Raw genomic sequence first — 21,263 nt, 5'->3', positions numbered from 1 at the left:
GCTGAATGCATTTTACTCTATCACTGTCCGACAGGCACTTAACTCCTTCAAACAGATTTGAACATGCACGTCTGGAGCTGTATCAGTCTGGTAAAATATTAGTTATATTAGTTATTATTATTATTATTATTATTATTATTATGTGAAATAAAGACTCAAAGTGTGCGTGTTGCATCTGAGGCTGCGACTGGGTATAAAAAAAAAACTGTAAACCTAAATAATTAGTGGGTGTCTACTTTTTGAGGCGGATGCGTACGCTCTCTGGCTGTCACCCTCTCGTCTCCAACTAGATAATTCGTCTTTGAGTTCAATGAGTGGAGAATGGACGTGAACTGAGAGACAGGAGTCCCCGACGAGCATTTTCGGCGTGAGGAAACCCGTCAAAAAACAAATATATTCAGCTACAGTCATAACGAAGATGCAACGATGACTCAACCTCAGTTAAATGAGTTCATTCCTCCTCCGGAGTGCCCTGTTTTTGAGCCCAGCTGGGAGGAATTCGCCGACCCTTTTGCGTACATCAACAAAATACGACCCATTGCAGAGAAAACTGGCATCTGCAAGGTCCGACCGCCGCCGGTGAGTGTTTCCTCATTTTGACAGTATTTCGAGTTTTTGTTCTGTGTGGCGTTGGTCTCCGCTGCTGTTGTTAATTCAGCAAGCAAAGTTGTGTTTGTAGACAGGTTTCAACATGGCGGATTGCGGCTCCGGGTTGAATTGTCAGCTCGCCTGAGCCCGGAGTGTGTTGTGTTTGCAACAGCCATGGAGAAGCCGTCAGACACGGTCATTCAGGAGGAAATCCTGAGTCCTGCCCAAGTTTTTAACCTCCAAACACTCAGACGTACGTTTGTAGTAACAGTCGGCTTTAGGGGTATGATTTCTAAAAATAATTCAAACGCCAAAGTTTTTGCCTATACGCAAATATAACTGAAATTGTTTACGTTAGCGCAGAATGAAACGCTTCCTGGAGTCAGCGCACGGAAACAACCGAGCAAGATTTAATCTGGGTTTTTTTTTTTTTTTTTTGACCACTGTTTTTATTCAGTTAGGTAATTGTGAAACCCAACTTCTCCAGCAGGATTTTACGGGTTTAGCCAGTGTTAATTAGGCCGTTTAAAGCTGCAGTTGTCTGACATTAACGCCAGCGCTACCTACGTGCTCGGTGACCAACTGTTTATGGAGAGATGGGGTCGCTTAAACATGGTGCTTGACGGACTCTGCTTTAGTTTTATCTTTTATTTTTTTTATTTATTTATTTATTTTTTTTTACATGCAAAACCTACTTTAGCGCTTTTATTTCTGCTTGTCTGACACTAGTTATCTGGCTAAATATTTCAAGCTTGCAGGATAATATTATGTGGTTATTACGAAAACAACTCCCGGACGATTGGTTGTGTGGATAACATTTTCTTTTTCTAATTGGAGGATTACAATGCCCTAAATCCACACCTCCATAACGTCACAGGAGTCAAATACTACATTTTTCAACACGTTAAGAAGATTAAATAATTATGAACCCCCGTCAAATAGACATAATTTAAAGTTATCTTACATTGACCTTATTTCTAATACATTGTGGGAGAGGAGGGCACTCAAGGGTGTGTCCAAGCTTCCACGCAAATTAGATAAAGGGCAAATTCTGCTTAAACGAATTATATTACCATGACTGATGACAAACGTGATTTATGTCAGATATTCCTTTTTCAGTTTAAAAACATTAAGGCCCTGGATAGGAATAGCTGTCTTTGATCTGTATGCTGTCAGATAACATGACACTGATCTCTGGTAGAAATTAGGAAGCTGTAAAAGCCCATTTTGCACGGTTTGACAGGACGGGTAGGGGTAAGAGGGACTGGATTGTTATCAAAAAAGGGTGGGAAAGAGACTGCTTTCAGTGTTTGCTGGTGCTGTGGGTGAAAATGCACTGCTCAAGTAAACAAAAGAAGGCAATGGCAATGGTCTGTGCAAAGATTGTGGATGCTGCTCGTCTAGGTTTTTCCTGACGTGTGATAGTCAAAGAAGGGACAGCCTATTTACCGCCTGCCTTTGATAAGTGCTTAACTGCACTGTAGTCTACAGTGCATATATTTTTAAAGAGACCTGTTGTTGATCTCATTATTTAGAAATATATTGTGAGACAAAGTTGTGGCCTACAACACTTTAGCCTGCACAGATTCTGATTATGACCGCAAGTCGTTTAAATTTACTAGCATCTTTATGACCACAATGGCAGGTTTTAAAATGTAGGGTAATTCTTTAATTATGTACCATATGGTTAAGAAGCAGATGTAAAATGAGTACATGAAATAAAAATGTCTAATTTTCAAGTCCACCATTTGCCCTACACTGTGTAAGCACCATTATCTGCAGTCCTTTGTCGTGCACCGTCAGTTTCTACTGAACATTCAGACCAAAATTTGGTTCCAGTGTGGGCCAAACCAACCAATAAAAAATCTTAAATCCATCAACAGTGTGAATCTGACCTCTTGAGAGTGAAAAGGCAAGATGGTGTTGGACATGCTGAAGTCATATATTGTGTACATGCGACATCCTGTGTTTTTAAGATAGGATCTGGCCTGAGATCTCCTTTTCTTTGTTTCCCTATTCTCTACTTTTTCTCTCATGTAGAGCATTTAGAAAGAGAGTGTTTTAGAAAGGAAGAAGACATTGCACCACAACCTGTTTTTGATCAGTGATTTCTGGGTGCACAGTATGTGGTCAGTATTTCCTCCAGGGTTTTACAAGGGTTACATTTTGACTGTTGATGTTAGTAGCACATATGCAAATGATTCTCAGTGATTATGTTATGGCTGTTTGCGGTTAACTTTTCACCACTCATATTTGTCATTTTGTACTAGAGGGAAAGTTAGACATGTTTGGATCAAAACTGTGCTTGTAATCTTAACTGGTGTGGTCAGACTTGTACTTGAAGAATGGTCAGAAAGCCCAGTGTAGTTACATATGTTTCAAAACAATCGTTTTCCTTTTGTGGCCGCACATTTGTGGGTCTAATCCAGCTTTGTCTACAAATGATAAGGTGGCGTTAATGCAGCTATTGTTGTCCTTATTCTGACTAGCATTTTCAACCCAGGAAGAAAAGAGCCAGTAAATGTTGTGTGTAACATTTTACATGTTACTGCTAATGCCACAGTGACAGGCGCTCCTTTATAAAGAGAGAATGCTGACTATTTTGACGAATAAGATGTTTAATTCTGTCGTATTGAAGAAATATTGTGATAATTAAAGTCTGAGTTAGATCCCAAGCAGTAGTCTAATTTCAAGGCCCAGCTGAGTCAAGTCACATGATCATCTTTGCTTTTTCATTGCATGCAGTGTAGTTTCATAGTTTTAGAGGGAGTTTGGTTCCAAGATGTGAACTTAGTGTTTTTAGAGTAAAACTAAGACCTTAATTCAGTGTTGACAGAACCATTCTGTGATGATACAAATGCAATAACAAGTTACTCAACAAATTACTGAGATTATCTGATTAGTATTCATAATTCTATGAATACTAATAGTATTATTAATATATATATTTATAGTTTTATGCGTTTTGTTTTGTTTTTTTTGTCTGAAAGCCTAAACACAGAGTTGAGGCCTGAGTCTGAGCCATTAAAAAATAAAATAACGATCCTTTGGTACTGTATGAGAGGTAGCGTGGTTATCCACACGTTTGGTGGAGATTATAGATTTTGGTGTTTTTTGAGCACATCAAAAGCAGTGTTGTGAAGCCTAATCGATGTGTATTTTTCTGAAAATATTTGTTTCAAATCCAGTAAAGGGCAAATGTGAAACCTGAAACTCATCTCAGACATAAGCATTTCTGTCTGTTCATGATTCAGGGATTTTGTGAATCTCTCTAGCCAACAAAGTAACAATATAATCGTGTCAGTCTTGTGTATACCATTATCAGTCTCATGTTGGCCAAGAGAGCACACTTTCTATCAAATTCAAGGACACAATTTCACAAGTTATTTTTCTCTCATTTGTAAATATTCCTATCCATGACACATTGGCCGGAGGTATCACATATTTTATGATGTAAAACTGAGACGATCCTGCTGATTATTGAGCTATCACTCTAGTCTTCTTTAGTTGTGCAGGAAGTTGTTTGGTCTAGCATGAGTAGGTTTGTTTTTAATGCAGCGTGCAAGGGCATTAATACAGTGCATTCAGAAAGTGTTCAGACCCCAGTTTTTTTTACATTTTTATTTTCACTTTTTTTTTTCTTACGCTATATAAAAACACATTTTTTCACACACCAATCTACACTCAATACCTGTATTGACAAAGTGAAAAAGGTTATTTGTCATTATGGGTTATTGAATGTAGAAAGAGTAAGGATTTTTTTTTCCATCATATGGCTGTAACATAACGAAATGTGAAAAACATTGAAGTATCAGACAAGTTGGTGTGTAGTCTGTCAGGAAGACAGTTGGTGCGGTTAAGTTGCTTTAGTAAACTCAGTGGCATAGGGCCAGGCAGCAGTTCCATGTTATTATGTATTTTGTTGAATCACATCTTGGTGATTCTCATGTTATAATTTGATAAATAGCCTATTTCATTCAAAGGTTCTGACAAACATTTTAAGACATTTTTACATATAAATATTTGATTTTAACATAGCCATGTTGCTGAATGTAATTAATGAAAGTAGTCTGCATGTACAAAACCATGTAGTTTTGTACATGCAGAACACTTATAATGTACTGTATATGTGTGTATTATTTGTATGTGCACATATGTGGATGTCACCAAAAAATCAACATGAATTGAACAGATTATTATACCATTATTGATCAGCCATATTGTCCAACCCAAAATATTGCTCTTGGCATATTTACATGTTTGCATACGCACACAGTGACTTCCTGTATGCTTGCCATTAATAACAGGCTTTGGGTTTACCTGAGTGTATTAAAAAAAAAAATTCTGATACTTTTAAGATCACATCCACAGTCCTATTGACTCATTAATGCATCAAACCTGCTGCTTAAAATAGTCTTGAATAAAAACACTATTTATTCCTGCTGTTTGATTAACTTTTGCTAAAACCTGCAGTCCCAAGGATATTTACTCTTTTTTTGTGTGTGAAAATGTATAATTGTGGCTTCAGGCTTGTTTGGGTGGCTTGACTAAAACTATGCATCTTTCATATGGGGTATTGTAGTACATACTCTTATAGACTGACAAATCCGCAAACAAAATTTGTTTTCACAGGCTTCTGTTTCCGTGCGACTATTAAAGAAATGGTCTCATTTTGCTGAATAAATTTTTTTTCTTAATTCTCTCAGGAATGGCAGCCACCATTTGCCTGTGATGTCGACAGACTGAAATTCACACCACGAATACAAAGGCTTAATGAATTGGAGGTACATTCATGAATTATGTTACATAGAGTGTGTGAGTGTGAGTGTTTACAAATTATTTGACTTTTTCTTATTTCTTGATAACTGCAGTCACCTTAAACAATGAAATGTTTATTACACAACCTCCTAACCTTTGTTTCATCCTTTTTTTTAAGGCTCAGACCAGAGTTAAGCTCAACTTCCTGGATCAAATAGCAAAATTCTGGGAGCTCCAAGGATGTACTCTGAAAATTCCTCATGTGGAAAGAAAGATTTTGGATCTTTACCAGCTGAATAAAGTGTGTGCAAATTCTAGTTTTATAATTAAGAGTTTAGGAAGATGAACAATAAAATTGTTTGTGCATTTATTTACACATGACCAATTTCTACACTTAAATAAGAATGGGAACACATCCTCTAAAATACTGAACACATGGTTTCTCTCTCTTCAAAGCTGGTGAATGAAGAGGGAGGTTTTGATGCAGTCTGCAGAGAGCGACGCTGGACTAAGATATCTGTTAAGATGGGCTTTGCTCCAGGCAAGGCAATTGGCTCTCATCTGCGGGCACACTATGAGAGGATTCTGTACCCATATAACCTGTTCCAGACTGGAGCCAATCTGCCTGTACGTCACACCACTTATGCTTTCCTTTCTCAGTAGAACAGCAGTAGTTAGATGCATATTTGCAGTTGAGTGGATGCTTATTGGAAGAATTTACAGTCCATTACAGTGTCTTTTCAACATATTCAGTTTATTATCATTTTATCGTAGGAACTGACTTTCTTGAAAACCTTAGTACACACACAGGATTATTATAGATGACAGTATTATAGATGTAATGGAATAAATGTGGGCCTTGTCTTGGTTTGGTCCTGGCTGAGAATATAGTGGAAACAACAATAAAAGTGTGCCAGGTATTGAACAGTTTGGTTTCTTACAGGGGCTTCTCAGCTATTTTTGTTTGCAGTGTTGATAAAGAGGTGAGACGGAGTTATCAAAGACAGTGAGTTTGCTTACTTTGGACTATTACTGCCACTATCTTCAGGCGATGGATACATCAGTTACATCATTGTACGACCAGTATAACACTTATGCAACCCAATAAGTATAAAAAATCACAATACAGTCAAATCAACATCTCTAGACAGTCTCCACGTAAATGTGCTATTACAAGGTACGGTCTAGTAGGTGATTTTTGCATTGGAATTCATACATGTTGTATTAGTATTCATGATGTGGCCCAAGCTGTCATCTTTTCAAAGGGCAAGGTCTTTAAGAAAAAAATTAAATCCTAATTTTAGGTATTTAAAATGTTTATATCTTTAAATCATGTGCTAATGCCAAGAATTTTTAATTTGTCCGATCTACATTGATTTGAGGATTTGACTTAAATTCATATTCTTATTTTTATTTCACTTAATTTTTAACCAGACTAGTTCATTGTTCAATGATGCAAGGTTTCCCTACTTTCTGCAGAAGGCCACCTTGACCAATGACACTAAAGATAAGGAGTACACCCCTCATGACCTGCCACAGCGCCAGTCTGTCCAGCCCCAGGAGACCTGCAGCATCGCTCGCCGAGCAAAACGAATGAGATCTGAGGTAAGTCTTATCTTTGTTTCTCACTGTTCTCTCATTTTACCATATCAACCATATTTAATTGTTAAACATTTATATCTATATGGCTTTGATGCACATTCAACAAAGGTTTACTACAGAGCAGTTGCACAAAGGCAAAAATGTCTTGTGGGGCTCTCATTTTATATTTTGTGTCCAGCATGACAGAAGACCCGCTGACTGTGCCTGTGGCCTTTTTGCATTTAAAGGGTCAAGCCACATATCTATATCATATAAGCCACATTAGTTCCCTGATGTGAAAGTGTATATACCCGATGTCTTACTGGAGACCCAGTGTATTACATTACATTTACTCATTTGGCAGATGCTTTTATCCAAAGCGACTTACAAGTGAAGGACAATAGTAAAGCTACAGTGCAGTGGGAAACCTTTGAGTAAGTATTAGGTAATACATCTATTTAGTAAGTGCTGGGAGATTGCATAAGGAAGTGCATCAAAGAGCGCATAGTAAGTGCTAGTTAGACAAGTTAAGGTTTTAGTAAAGGAGATGCTCCCAAAAGAGATGAGTTTTCAAGAGATTCTTGAAAGTAGAGAGGGACGCTCCTGCTCTGATAGAACTTAGCTCATTCCACCATCAAGGAACTACAGATGAGAACAGTCTGGACTGAGATTGCCTTCTGTGCAGGGATGGCAATGCCAGATGACATTCCCTGGAGGAACGCAGTGGCCGAGAAGGAGCATAAGGCTGTATGATTGAGTTCAAGTAGATGGGTGCAGATCCAGAAGTCACTCTGAAGTCACGCATTAGTGACTTGAATTTGATTCAGGCAATAGACTGTACAACTCTTGTGTTTCTCTCATGATTCTGACAGAGAGGTTGTGTTAAAACCGAACCTGGGGAAGTTTGTGAGAATCGTCCCAATCTCAGGAGGAGGATGGGAACATTTGTTGCCAAACCAGAGCCTGGTAAGGACAGAGACAATCAGAGCTGATTGGTTTATAATGACCATGGGATGTGTTGGATGAAATTCGCAACATTATTAGAGAATCTTAAAGCTTCCGTCATCCATGTCTTTCAGTGAGCATGGCTGTCACCGAGGTGAAAAAGGAGCCCATTGAACATGAAGATCCAACAGAATATGAAGAAACTCTTCTAAATAAAATAAACAAACCTCCCCAGAGTAAAGTAAGTTTATTCTATTGTATTGAAATTATAGTTTACATCATTATAATTCCAATACTGTACAATAAAAAAAACAAAACAAAAAAAAAACGTTATCCACGTTGGGTGATGTTCACACTCTGCTGTCAGTTACACGTGTGAAAGATGAAAGTTGCACATCACAGAACAAATGCAGCACTCACAATTGTTCTGTGTCCTCAGGTGGACCAGTACATGTGTCTGGTATGTGGCAGTGGGACTGCTGAGGACCGCCTGCTGCTGTGCGATGGCTGTGATGACAGTTATCACATCTTCTGTCTGATCCCTCCCCTCCACGATGTTCCCAAAGGTGACTGGAGATGCCCCAAGTGCCTGGCTCAGGTGAGCTGGAAGCCCTCCGCCTCCAGGGAGCTAAATCCAGACAGAGAAGTGTATAATTGGGAACAAGAGAATAGTCTCCTGTCTGATATTCAGAGATATAGAACAGATACAAGTGGTTTGTTTTTAACTTCATATACCATCTTTATTCTCACAGGAATGTGGCAAACCTCCTGTCGCCTTTGGCTTTGAGCAGGCCAGCAGGAGCTACACCCTCCAAGCTTTTGGAGACATGGCCGACTCCTTCAAGTCTGATTATTTCAACATGCCAGTTCATGTGAGTTCACATCACTTGTTAATTGATATGGTTTCCATTCTGCTAAGTGTTAATTTGGCTGGGATTTACATTTAATTTCAGTCACTGGATAGGTTGTAATCTTTAAATGGCTTCTATGTTTGGAAAATATATGGATGAAAATTGTTCTTCCAATTCATGGAAATTTCAGGGTCTCTGATATTACGTTAAGAAGTACGAAGATGAGAAAAGATGATTATTTATATGACTGCAAGAAAATGATTAATGAATGGATCAGCTGAAAATATGTTATTGAAATAGATTAATTCAAGGAAAATACATAACAGTAGAGTGTAGGGCAAACACAGCCAGTAGTTGAGGTAGCATAGGAGATCCATAACTGGTCAAATGCTGAATCGGCCCCACTGCATAGACTACTGTTGATGGTTGAATGTTGAGGGGCAGTGTAAGAAGTTACAGTTACTCTTCTGTTTCACTACTTCATCTCCAGTATTTGAGTTCACAAGAAAAGCAGAACAGCAGCATGGCAGATGTGCAGAAGGCAAAACACAGAGATAGGAGTTCAGGGCAAGACCGTTAAAGATGCCCAAACCAGTTACAGCCTGGGGTTGAAGTTGTGTTGATCAAGGGAGTTGTCCCTTGTCTTGAACCCTGAGGTCCCAACTCTATTACCAGATGCGTTTATCATTAAATTTGGTTATATCTTGCACACCTTTCCATCTGTCACTCTAAATTTAGTTTCCCCAAAAATGACATGACAATTATTTATGCTAATAAATAACCTCAAACATGACATGTCTTGCACAGTGGAAGTGAAAGTTTTACTAACTAGCTATTACTGCTATTTGCACCAAACACTAGTAATATCAACATGCACAAGTATTCCAGTACATGAAATTGTTAACTATTTTGTAACTATTTTTATCATATAAAAGGTTTTCGGAGACTAGAGGCAGATTTTGGCAATTTTTAAAGGGAAAATCTGGACTCTGTTATTTGGTTTTATGACTTTGGTCTGGAACAAAGGAATGCTTTGATAACACACTTCCAGAGAAAGTCCTGTTTGTCTTATCTAAGGGGGGGGGGGTCGTCGTCCAGGCATCGATCCAGCTCTGTGACTACCTCTGCTCCCAGCTTATTGCCACAACAACAATGCCCAACTGCTCAGTGTTTGTATCTTTTTATATAAAGCAGCGAGGTGGAATAAAAGTGCAACAGTCCCACCTTGAACAGACTGTACAAAAGGGGCTGTAGACAGAAAATGTCATCCAGTGGAATTCTTTAAAAAAAGCTGATGTTCTTTATACTGGTCCAAACAATTCGAGCACAAATTTTGACATGTAACAGTGATTGGAGAAACACATCACTATTGATAGAGCCAATATGTGTGGTTTGTAGATTAGTGTTTACTCGGGCCCTTTTTGTGTGTTTTTAGATGGTTCCCACAGAGCTGGTGGAGAAGGAGTTCTGGCGTTTAGTCAGCACCATCGAGGAGGATGTCACTGTGGAGTACGGAGCAGACATCGCCTCAAAGGAGTTTGGGAGTGGTTTCCCTGTGAGGAACAGCCATTTTGAAGTCTCTCCTGAGGATGAGGTGCAAATTAACTGCTGTTATGGCAATGATGTTATACTTCATTTTTTCACCATAATTTGGAGTCATTAATCTAATTAATTGAACTTGAATATTAAAATATTTTAAAGTCTCATGAAAAATATAGTAGTCATGATCATACAACAGGTAATGAAGTCTAAAAACATGCCCACCATTAATTCTTAATAAACATTGATTATTAATTAAAAACTGAAATTCTCCAAACAATTTTGACTTGTCAAAATATCTTTCAGTATTTCTAATTCGAGGGGTGGGTGTAGGGTAGGAATTGAGAGACTTGAACAACACTGATATTTATTTTTTTGTTTTCAGATGTGATGAGTTTTCAATGTACGGGGCTATATTTGAGTGAGAAGTTAAGTGGAGTTTTGAAACCTGTCTCTGACCTGCAGCATTACCTGAGCAGCGGTTGGAACCTGAACAACATGCCGGTGCTGGATGCCTCGGTGCTGACTCACGTTACAGCTGACATCTGTGGGATGAAGTTACCCTGGCTCTATGTGGGAATGTGCTTCTCCTCCTTCTGCTGGCATATTGAGGACCATTGGAGCTACTCCATAAACTATCTACACTGGTAAAGTGCATTTACCTACCTGTTATGTATCGGCAATAGTGATTGTTAATGTTTGTTTTCTTACCCTTGGAACAGGGTTGTGAACTAGGGTTACAGCATGCATCATATTAGTCCAATACAATACAATAATGGCAGTAATATCATTTGTTTGGTGATTCGAGTGTTTTTTCATTAAGATGTTTGACCATATGTGTAGGGGGGAGCCAAAGACGTGGTACGGGGCTCCTGGTTACGCCGCAGAGCACCTCGAGTCTGTCATGAAGAAACTGGCCCCTGAGCTGTTTGAGTCCCAGCCAGACCTCCTTCACCAGCTGGTCACCATCATGAATCCCAATACGCTGATGAACAACGGTGTCCCGGTAACAAGCTCTCTCTTGCACTCATTTCTCAGTCATCAGTCAGTATTTAAATGGGTGAAGCTGTGAAGTGTGATGACACATCCTCACATATGTATATCACACATCACTATTGCACAGAGAATATGAATATGAATGACATACTGGTATATTGGTGACAGTGCTAATGCATCAGGTTTTCACTGCATGATGTATACAAAAATACCCCAACCATCAAGAAACTAGATGAAAATGTTGTATTATCTTGCTACTTGCTACAGCCCCAACCAATCACAAGTTTAAAAAACAAGGACTGTTCAATACATATAACTTATAATTTTTCTTGTCCTTTCTTACTCTTAACTAGATTTATCGCACCAACCAGTGTGCAGGCGAGTTTGTCATCACTTTTCCCAGAGCTTACCACAGTGGATTTAACCAGGGTTTCAACTTTGCTGAAGCTGTCAACTTCTGCACAATGGACTGGGTAAGAATTTGGTTCCTCCATCTGTTTGCATAACACCAGCCATGTTGTTTTTAAAAAAAATTACCTTTGCTCAAATATAGTAATTTTGCACCATCCTCTAGTAAATGCTTTGTTGTTTCCAAAGGTCAAGGGAAATTTGCTTGCTTAGAACTTTAAAAGGAAAATTTTCTTCTTTAACATCACAGTGGAGAACATGCCTATAGACATACAACACATACAGTACATAAAAGACCTATATGGGGGTTTCACTTGTAGCACCAGGGATATGTGTAGTAGTAATAATAATAATAATAATAATAGTAATAATAGTAATAGTAATAATAATTGTTATAATATTTTTTTGTCCGGCATTAGTGACTTTTCTCCATGTTTTCTGGCAGATGCCCATTGGCCGTAACTGTGTGGAGCACTATCGCCAGTTGAGCAGGTACTGTGTCTTCTCCCATGACGAGATGATTTGTAACATGGCCTGTAAAGCAGACACGATGGATGTTGACCTGGCGGCAGCGGTGCAAAAGGAGATGACCATCATGATCCGAGAAGAAGAGGAACTAAGAGAGAAGATTAACAAAATGGTGAGTAGTTCTTGTCTGAAGGATCTTTTGTTTTTATTAGTATATCAGATGAAAGAACTAAAATTATGGCAGCTTGTAGTTTCTGTATTTTGAGCACATAACTAAATTAATGGAATTTAAGGTCTGAATCTCATTAATTCATCAGTTTGTTACATTAGTTCCGGTGGGACAGTTATAGGAAAGCTGGTATACCTTTATGACATGTCATCAAGGATAAATTGGAAAACATTTGAAATTTGAAAATATTTATCATTATAGATCAAAGATTTAGACTCAGAGACTATTTTTTGTCTGCACAGCTGTCACTTTTAGCTCCTCCGCCTCGTCTGCAGCTCAAACAACTGTGAATTTGTATCCCCAGGGTGTGGTGCAGTCACAGCAAGTCGATTATGAAGTCCTCCCAGACGAGGAGCGGCAGTGCTACAAGTGTCGGACCACCTGCTACCTGTCTGGCATCACCTGTGCTTGTAGCCCTGCCAAGATGGTTTGTCTGTACCACACCCAGGACCTCTGCTCATGTCCTCATAGCAACCTCACACTCCAGTGAGTCCTCAGTAATCACATCAAGCATCTGATCATCACATAAAAACAATAGTGCGAGAATCATATTTACAGAAATGGGAAACTTTGCCCATATGTTTGGACCAGAAAACTAAATGTGCAGTGTCATGGGAGCATAGAAAACAAAAGATAAATTTTATTAAGTTTTAATCTCAATAAGTGAAGAGAATCAATTTAAAACCTCCCAATAATGATAGTTGTGACAAGATATAATTATGCCTCCACACCAGCCAGAGCCAGAGGCATGTTGTTTTCGGGTTGTCTGTCTGTACGTACGTACGTCTTGGCCTTGTAATCACTATCTCAGTAATGCCTTGAGGGAATTTTTTTCAAATTTGTTAAAAACATTCGCCTGAACTCAAGGATGAACTGATTCGATTTTGATAGTCAAAGGTCAAGGTCATGGTGACTTCACAAAATGTAGTTTTGGCCTTGTGAACGAGATATCTCCGTAACACCTTGAGGGAATTTCTTAAAATTTCACAAATGTTCACTTGGACTCAAGGACGAACTGACTTTGGTGGTCAAAGGTCAGTGTGACATCACAAAACACATTTTAGCCATTACTCAAGACATCACACGGCAATTATGACAAAATTTCACAAAAATTGTTTGTTTTGTATGACTGGAAAACAGGGATGTAACCTGAAATGTCTGAGTGGAGGAGGCATAAACTGCGAGGTGGTAATTCTAGTTTTCTAAAAAGCATACGTTTTCTCAGATTCTTATGAATTTAGCATGTGACCGAGAAATTTTGATTTCAGAGGGAGTTTGTGAACTCCGTAAGGTTGCACTGTATAAACAACAAAGCCGTTTTGCAGTAATAGTTGTAGTTTCATGTTGCCTAATCCCATGAAAAGCAGCAGTTAAATATAAAAAGAAAAAGGGCTTTAGGCTGACGATTTGACGAATGGCATGATCATCATATTATATTCTTTTTTTTGCTTTGTCTTTTCCTGCAGTTACAAGTTTACACTGGATGAGTTGTACCCCTTAATGGCATCAGTGAAGCTGCGTGCAGAATCCTATAAAGAGTGGGTCTGTAATGTTCAGGAGATCCTGGAGAACGAAGGAAACAAGAAAAGAGGTTTGACAAAACCACAAAACCTTTTCTCAAAAATGCCCAACTACTCATGCCGATTTTAAGGAGATGTGCTCATTAGTACTCTGCCAGTTGGCAAAATAGTCTGGTATTACTTTACCTAATATTTAAGACAGCTGTTGCCCCTTCATCTGACATGTACTATATCCACATGTCTGTTTTAGTGTTTTTCAGAGAATGAACAAAACCATTTTATTACTATATTTTCCCATTATTTTCATTTTATTGACACATGTAAACATTGACCTACAGTCTGTGAATGTGTTTTCTGAGAACTACCATTTTCTGGTCAGGTTTGGAAGAGCTACACAGCCTGGTGGAGCAGGCAGAAACAAAGGCATTCCCACAAACTAACCTCCTGGATCAGCTACGCACAGTTGCCTCAGAGGCAGACAAAGTTGCTGTAATGGCACAACAGCTTCTCAATGGGAAGAGGCAGACAAGGTACTACAGAAATAGATTTGACATGTTTGGTTGCATTGCTGTGAATCAAAATCAGACCATAACAGAATCCCATCTCAAAAAATATGCCTTGTTGATTCTGAACCACATAAGACATTGTGTGATAATGTGTGGAGAGGGAAGAGAGAGAGACCGGGAACAACTGTATATACAGTTGATTGTTGTAGTGAAAATAATAATAGTAATACCTATAATTGTAATGGTTTTATCAATAATAACAGCAGCAATGATAGCAGCACCAATTAATGATAATAATAATGATAATGATAATGATGCTGATGAGTGTTTTAGTGGCAGATTTGGAAATCTTCCAATTCCTGAGTCATAGATACCTGCAGAATGAGAACAGAGAGAGATACAGAGAGGAAAAACACGAGAGAAGAGAGAGAGAAAATACAAAGTTAATGACATGCAGGTAGTATGATATAAAATTGCCAGACAAAGGTGGCAAAATGCAGACTTTATTTTAAATTGCCAACATTAGTTTTACAGAAAACCTTTCCCTAGCCTTATTTTTCTTTATTATTTTTGCTGTTTCAGTCATTTTGATATATGTCCTTTATTGGTCTGTTAAGCAGTTTTCATCTGTGTTGCAGGTATCGTTCTGGAGGAGGAAAGTCTCAAAATCAGAACGAACTGACTGTGGAGGAGTTGCGGTCTTTTGTCCGACAGTTAGACAACCTGCCATGTACCATCCGACAGGCCCCTTTACTGAAGGTTAATGAGCTGAGATTAGACTTGGAAACATATATGAGTGTTTTTGTACATGTTTTTTCTAATTAACAGAATTTTAAATATCATGAAGATTTTAATTTGGAAAAAAGTAGTTTCTTCAACTTGAGAGTGAAATAAATATTTAAACATAGTGTTTGAACATAGGAGTCAAATACTGCTACTGAATGCCCTGTTCAATATGACTTCTAGGACCTCTTGACCAGGGTGGAAGAATTCCAGCAGTGCAGCGAACGTCTCCTCTCTGATGAGTCACCCAGCCCACTGGAGCTGCAGGACCTGTTGGATGTGAGTCTGGGCCTGGATGTGGAGTTGCCGCAGCTGCCCCTGCTGAGGGAAAGACTGGAACAAGCTCGCTGGCTGGAGGCCGTGCAGCAAGCCAGCAGCTGGCCTGACAGCCTCTGTCTGGACACAATGAGGAGGCTGATAGACCAGGGCGTGGGCCTGGCCCCTCACAACTCCGTAGAGAGAGCCATGGCTCGTCTGCAGGAGCTGCTGACAGTGTCAGAGCAGTGGGAGGAGAAGGTGCTCAGCCTTATCGAGGCCAGGTGAGAACACAGAGCTGCACTGGACCTGTTGTGTTTGCTCTTCCATCCTTCAGTTTCCATCGCTTTTTTTCTTTTTAGTCAGTCCAGTAGCTACTACTACTACTCAGTAACATCAAGTCAGATATTCGACCTTTTTTTTTCCTTTATGGTAATAGTTCAATTATTTTTTATTCTTGGTGTTAATGAAATTACCAATAGATGAGGCAATATTACCTTTTTTTTTAAGTTAAAGAATTTCTACAAACAATAGTGTTACAGAAATCTTTTAGCGCAATGTATGAAATTACCATAAAAAACCAAATCAACTATAAATTTAAAAATAACAAATTGTTGATTACACCTACTCTACCTACTTCTTACTTGTTCAGAGCCTGAACCCGCCAAAATCTCAGTATGGTACGGTTACAGTACGGTGTCTTAACATACAGTAAAAGCTGTATTCCAAATCTGTGAATTTATACAGTAATATTTTGTATATGCACAAATGTCTTTAATAGCTGTGTCAGACATGAAAACATGAAACCAGCTTTAACTTCAGACAGTGCAGAGTGAAATGTGCCAAGTCTGCAGAGCTGGATCATGGTGGATAAAGAGGATCATGGTGTTATGACAGTGCTTAACCCACTAATGGCTCCGCAGAGACTACACACTGTAAAGCATCAGACTCTCCCGTAGCAAGCACTTAAAGTGAACTAATATTTGATGTTCATATATAACTGTGGGAAAAATGCATTTCTGTTGTGCGTTTATCTGCATGTATAGGTGTACTGTCTAAACCTCATCTCATTTTACAGGCCATATCACAGCTTAGAAACACTTGACACTGCTCTACAAGAAGTAGAAAACATCCCTGCTTATCTGCCCAACTGTCTGCGGCTAAAGGATGTCGTCACCAAGGCCAAGAAATGGCTGCATGAAGCTGAAGCCCTCCAGGTAAAAAATAATAATAATATTTTAAACTATATATAGAATGTTCTCAACTATAAACATTTGGCTAAAGATGGTGGTGTGGATTGTAAATCTTGTGTGACTATGCTTGCAGCTCGGGGGACGTATTCCTGTGCTGGACAGCCTCTCTGAGCTGGTTCTCAGAGCAGAGGGCATCCCAGCGAGGCTCGAGCCACTGAGTCGATTGGAGGTCCTTATCGGTGATGTTCAGGCCTGGAAGGAGAGCGCAGCAAAGACATTCCTACTGAAAAACTCCCCTTTCTCTCTCCTTGAGGTAAACAGAGATATTACAGTTTGAGTGATTTCAAAGCTGTTTTACATGCCAGGTCCAATAGGTAATGTGCGTTTGCTCTTATGTTTTCAGGTCCTTTGCCCAAGATGTGATGTAGCAGCTGGGCATCAGAGGTCACGATCTAAAAAAACTAAAGAGGCTCCACAGATCATTAAAAAAGCTTCAACAAAACTGGAGTCGCTATGTGATGTGGAGAGAGCGCTCTCTGAGAGCAAGGACTCTGCTTCTGCTGTGAGTGTGGCTGCATGATCTGTTTTTCTTCATTCTTTTAAAATTATTTCCACAAGTATAATTGTGTAATACAATATAATTGTATAACAAAAAAAGTATAATCAGCTGCCAAAAACAGTCAAATCATGATTGTTCACATTTTTTTATGATTGCAACTTATCACATTACATCTTGAGTTAAAACAGTTTGCTTGACTCCAGGAAAATTCAGCAAAAAGCTTAAGACTCAAAGTTTTGAACTTTTACATGAAGTATAAACTTGAATTTGTTCATTGAAATTGACACTTTACTATTGACACTTTGCAAACTTAAGTGGGAGAACTCAGACTGCACAAAATGACCTGGCATGTACTATCTTTTTTAGTGGTCATTTAAATTTTACATGCCACATGCTCGGCTGTCAAGTGGGGAAACATTGTTCTACCTTAATATTTAAACCCGTCTAAAGATTGTATACAGCATGATTCTTAACTGAGAAGGGACAAAACTTGTCACCTTTCATTCAACTTTATGGCATTACTTGTGTATGTGTACTAATGTAGGCACAACGCAACAAAAGACAGGACAGATGCCTCAAAAAGTGAACAGTAAAACATGATTGATTTATTATCGATCATTAAGACATTGTTGTGGCAACAAAGTATAGTAATGTTTAGTTTGACAGTCCTAACTAAATACTCTAGTTGGTAATGACACCTAATCTGGTGTCATGTAAAAGAGTGAGAATTGTTTTTAATTTCATTTAATTAATTTAATCTTCTCTCCTCACAGATGAACACTCTCGCTGAGGTCCACCAAAGGGAGATGGAGATGTTGTTGGCTCTGAGGTCTTCAAATGAATCTAAGCTTCTTCCTGCTGAAAACTGTTGCACACTTAGTGTTTGTGTTTGCCAAAAGGCCCCTTCAGGTGCCATGGTGCAGTGTGAGCTCTGTCGAGAAGTTTTCCACTGTGGCTGTGTGGAAACAATCTCAGACCTCGAGTATGGCCAAGCCTGGCTTTGCCCTCTTTGTCAGCGGTCGAGAAAGCCTCCTCTGGACAAGGTCCTGCCCCTGCTGGCTTCACTGCAGAGGATTCGGGTTCGACTTCCAGAAGGAGACGCCCTGCGCTTCCTCATCGAGAGGACAGTGCGATGGCAGCACAGAGTACAGCAGGCTTGCACAGAGGGAGTGCTAGAGAAAGTCTCAAAGATGGTCAGTGGAAAAATGTGTTATAACTCAGTGTATATATAGTTGAAAGGATGAGTCTCTTGACTGGTACTTTGTCTATATCAGTCACCATCATAGGGCTTGTTTGCATTATTAGTGTCTTTAGCTTGAGCTGGATAGCATTGAAGACATTGTTCTTTATTGTTTCAGGGGAGAGCTGGACCCAGAATATCATCACATCTGACTCAGGAAATAAATGGTTCATCTTTTTATACAGAGCACCAGTCTGTTCCACTCCAGGGTCGGTGTTAAAAGCTTTTTGCACTTTGCATCTACACTTACACTTGCATCTACTTTGCTTTCATTCTTTTAATTTTACGCTCTGACCACCATCATATTTGTCACAGGACTCGGTTCTGAGCTGGATGAGCTGATGGTGGAGGGATTCCTGCTGCAGGTCACTCTGCCTGAGACTGAGCAGCTGTACAGATACCTGCTCTATAAACTAGCCCCTCTGCCCTCACATAGCGCCCCCTGCGGGAACAACACAGAACAGGACCAACAATCTCAGAGAGGGAGCCCCCACCACAAGGTAATGAAGATTACGGCCAAGTTCATGTCTTGGGAATCATATTCTCAATATATACACTTGATATTTATTCACTACCTTTTGGTATATTTATTATTATATGTTGCAGAATGGAGTCTCCAGTCTCAAAAAGGAGGCAGTTAACGGTCAGAGCAAAAGGACCAAGCGACGGAAGGAAAGCTCCGACTCTCAGCACAGTGATAACGCCAAGAAGTGCCGTAAGAAGAAGTCCAAGAAAAGCAAAGAGAGGAGTGAAGAAACCAAGAGGACGAGCTCCCCCACACACACAGTATCTGACCCTGCTCCATCAGACTCAGAGGAGGACTACTCACTGTGTGCTGCACCATGGTGCAGAGAGCCAGAGGGTGACGAGGTTAGTTTTATATCATTTTACTAAACAGGAGTCCTTGAGAGGATTTTACAATTTTTGGCCTATAATTCTATCCATGAGTGACACAATGACAGAATGAATGACTATTTTGGATTTTAAACACATTTTGTAAGAAAGTATCTAAAAGCAAGAATCTTATCAAATGGGGCTCCGTGGCCTAATTTGTGTCAGTTTCGGGGTGCTTGATGTGAAAAAGCTTGAGAATGACTGATGTACACTACATGCAATATTTACATCAGCTGATCTGAATGTTAACTGACTTCTGTTATTGTTTTGTTTGGACTTTAAATACACAAAGGGGGTAGTCCTATGACAGAGAAGCAACAACACATTTAAAAAACAAAATGTTCTACTTTTCAGGTAAACTGGGTCCAGTGTGATGGCAGCTGCAACCAGTGGTTCCACCAGGTCTGTGTCGGACTGTCTGCTGAGCGAGCAGAGAAGGAGGACTATGTTTGCATAAGCTGCACACAGCCAGACTACAAAAAAGGAGAATGAAGACCAAAAAGTGACTTTGAAGGATCAGCTGTTTTTTTTGCAAGCCACAGCACTCAAGTGCACATCTGAACTCTGTGTGCCCTGTGTGGCTTCTCCCCCTTTACCCCTTTACCTTCTGGCTTGCCCTTAGTGAACATGGTGCTATTTACTTTTTTCCCAGAGTTACAAAAGACTTCTGTCACTGTTTTCGTCACGTGGCTAATTTTTCAGCCAATCAACTAATCCTTTCTGAAACTTTCCAAGACTTGATGCAGATGTACAAAATGGCAAAATGTTTCAAGAACCAACAGCGCAGGGATTTTTCAACCAAAAAAAGTCAATTTGACATTACATTTTAGAACAGTTTTTTTTTTTTACATGCATCTGAACAATGTGAAATTTATCTTTCTCTTGTAGAGTAATTATTATTTATCTAAGCAATAACTGAACTAATTAATTGAAGTTCACTTTTCACCTGAACTATATTTGTGCTTAGACATTCTTTGACAGGATGCCTGAAGCAGGCATGAAGTTCATACTCTGAAGAATTCACTTTATGAATCCTATGATATTACACAGTTCAGTTAAAATTTGTGAACAACTCGTATCAGAAACAAGAAAGGCGATGACTGTATGTCTGAGCTTGTTGATCCAAAATGTTCAGAAGTTTGCACCTGAATACTTGCCCATATCCCTTGAAAAATCACTGACTTTGATATGAAGTCAAAGTTTCCTTTTTGCGCTGTCTATGGAGGAAAGAAAATGAGCCCTGGATCTGTAGTTCTTGGCGCTGGGTGAGACTTGATGATGTTCACAAAGTAAGAATGAACTGTCCGACATCAAAGGAATGTACATTTTGTTTTAGGGTGGATTTTCCCTTTCTGGTTTAGGATAAAACTATTGTGTTGGACTTAGATTTAACACAGACTGTGTGATTTATTTGCCACGGGTATATGACCTTTTTCTGCTCCTTTGGGTAAATAATATAATTCATATGTTGCAGTTTGCATTATAAAATAAAAATGTTTGTTCCCATGTGCCTGGACTCGTCAATTCGAAGGCCATACAGGTAAAGTTAATGTTTTGTCTGAAAAGAGAATATGTCATACAACTAGCACAGCAAAACTTGAATCAAAGAAGGCTGCTGAGTTGGTTTTTATGAACTTGTACCATAGCTGCTCTTATGAGCAGCTATCACACAAGATGAAGCAACTTTTATCTGTTGAGGAATTTTTCCTTCTTTAGATCTTAAAGTTTGGCAGTGTTTCCAAGAGTCACTTAGAAGTAAGCCCTAAAAGTGACAGTTGCGATCTGTCTCAAGGATAGCTGTGAAAACACACAGACCTTTGAACACCTGCCACATACATACATACAGTCTATGGTATAAACTCAAGCTTGTCCAGTCCCCAGTAGCAGTTGCCACAAGTAACCCAGGTCGTATAGATATGATGAACTGAGTTTCTGGTTGAGGGAGAAATG

The 21,263-nt window shown here is 39.2% G+C and overlaps 1 protein-coding gene across 2 annotated transcripts; it reads left to right on the top strand.

Annotated features, from left to right (window-relative positions):
• The first annotated feature begins 281 nt into the window (after nucleotides 1-281).
• Nucleotides 282-20,821, top strand: kdm5ba (lysine demethylase 5Ba). 2 transcript variants are annotated; one of them, XM_071495531.1, is made up of 27 exons: nucleotides 282-579; nucleotides 5,295-5,372; nucleotides 5,525-5,647; nucleotides 5,803-5,973; nucleotides 6,826-6,951; nucleotides 7,800-7,893; nucleotides 8,007-8,113; nucleotides 8,312-8,470; nucleotides 8,625-8,744; nucleotides 10,159-10,317; nucleotides 10,728-10,909; nucleotides 11,106-11,268; nucleotides 11,612-11,731; nucleotides 12,112-12,306; nucleotides 12,668-12,849; nucleotides 13,830-13,954; nucleotides 14,263-14,413; nucleotides 15,028-15,148; nucleotides 15,356-15,711; nucleotides 16,506-16,644; nucleotides 16,754-16,933; nucleotides 17,024-17,182; nucleotides 17,953-18,372; nucleotides 18,538-18,628; nucleotides 18,735-18,919; nucleotides 19,026-19,289; nucleotides 19,668-20,821. In XM_071495531.1, the coding sequence occupies exons 1-27, from the start codon at nucleotides 427-429 to the stop codon at nucleotides 19,803-19,805; spliced, it is 4,461 nt and encodes a 1,486-aa protein (XP_071351632.1). In that variant the 5' UTR covers nucleotides 282-426; the 3' UTR covers nucleotides 19,806-20,821. The 2 variants fall into 2 exon arrangements, with proteins under 2 accessions (XP_071351632.1, XP_071351633.1); XM_071495532.1 differs by lacking the exons at nucleotides 7,800-7,893; nucleotides 8,007-8,113.
• Nucleotides 20,822-21,263: the final 442 nt, after the last annotated feature.

Source organism: Trachinotus anak, unplaced genomic scaffold (genome assembly GCF_046630095.1).
Source record: "Trachinotus anak isolate AG129_WGS33_773 ecotype Australia unplaced genomic scaffold, CSIRO_AGI_Tana_v1 ptg000013l, whole genome shotgun sequence".
NCBI classification, from domain to species: domain Eukaryota; kingdom Metazoa; phylum Chordata; class Actinopteri; order Carangiformes; family Carangidae; genus Trachinotus; species Trachinotus anak.
This window is presented reverse-complemented; position numbering and strand designations above follow the sequence as displayed.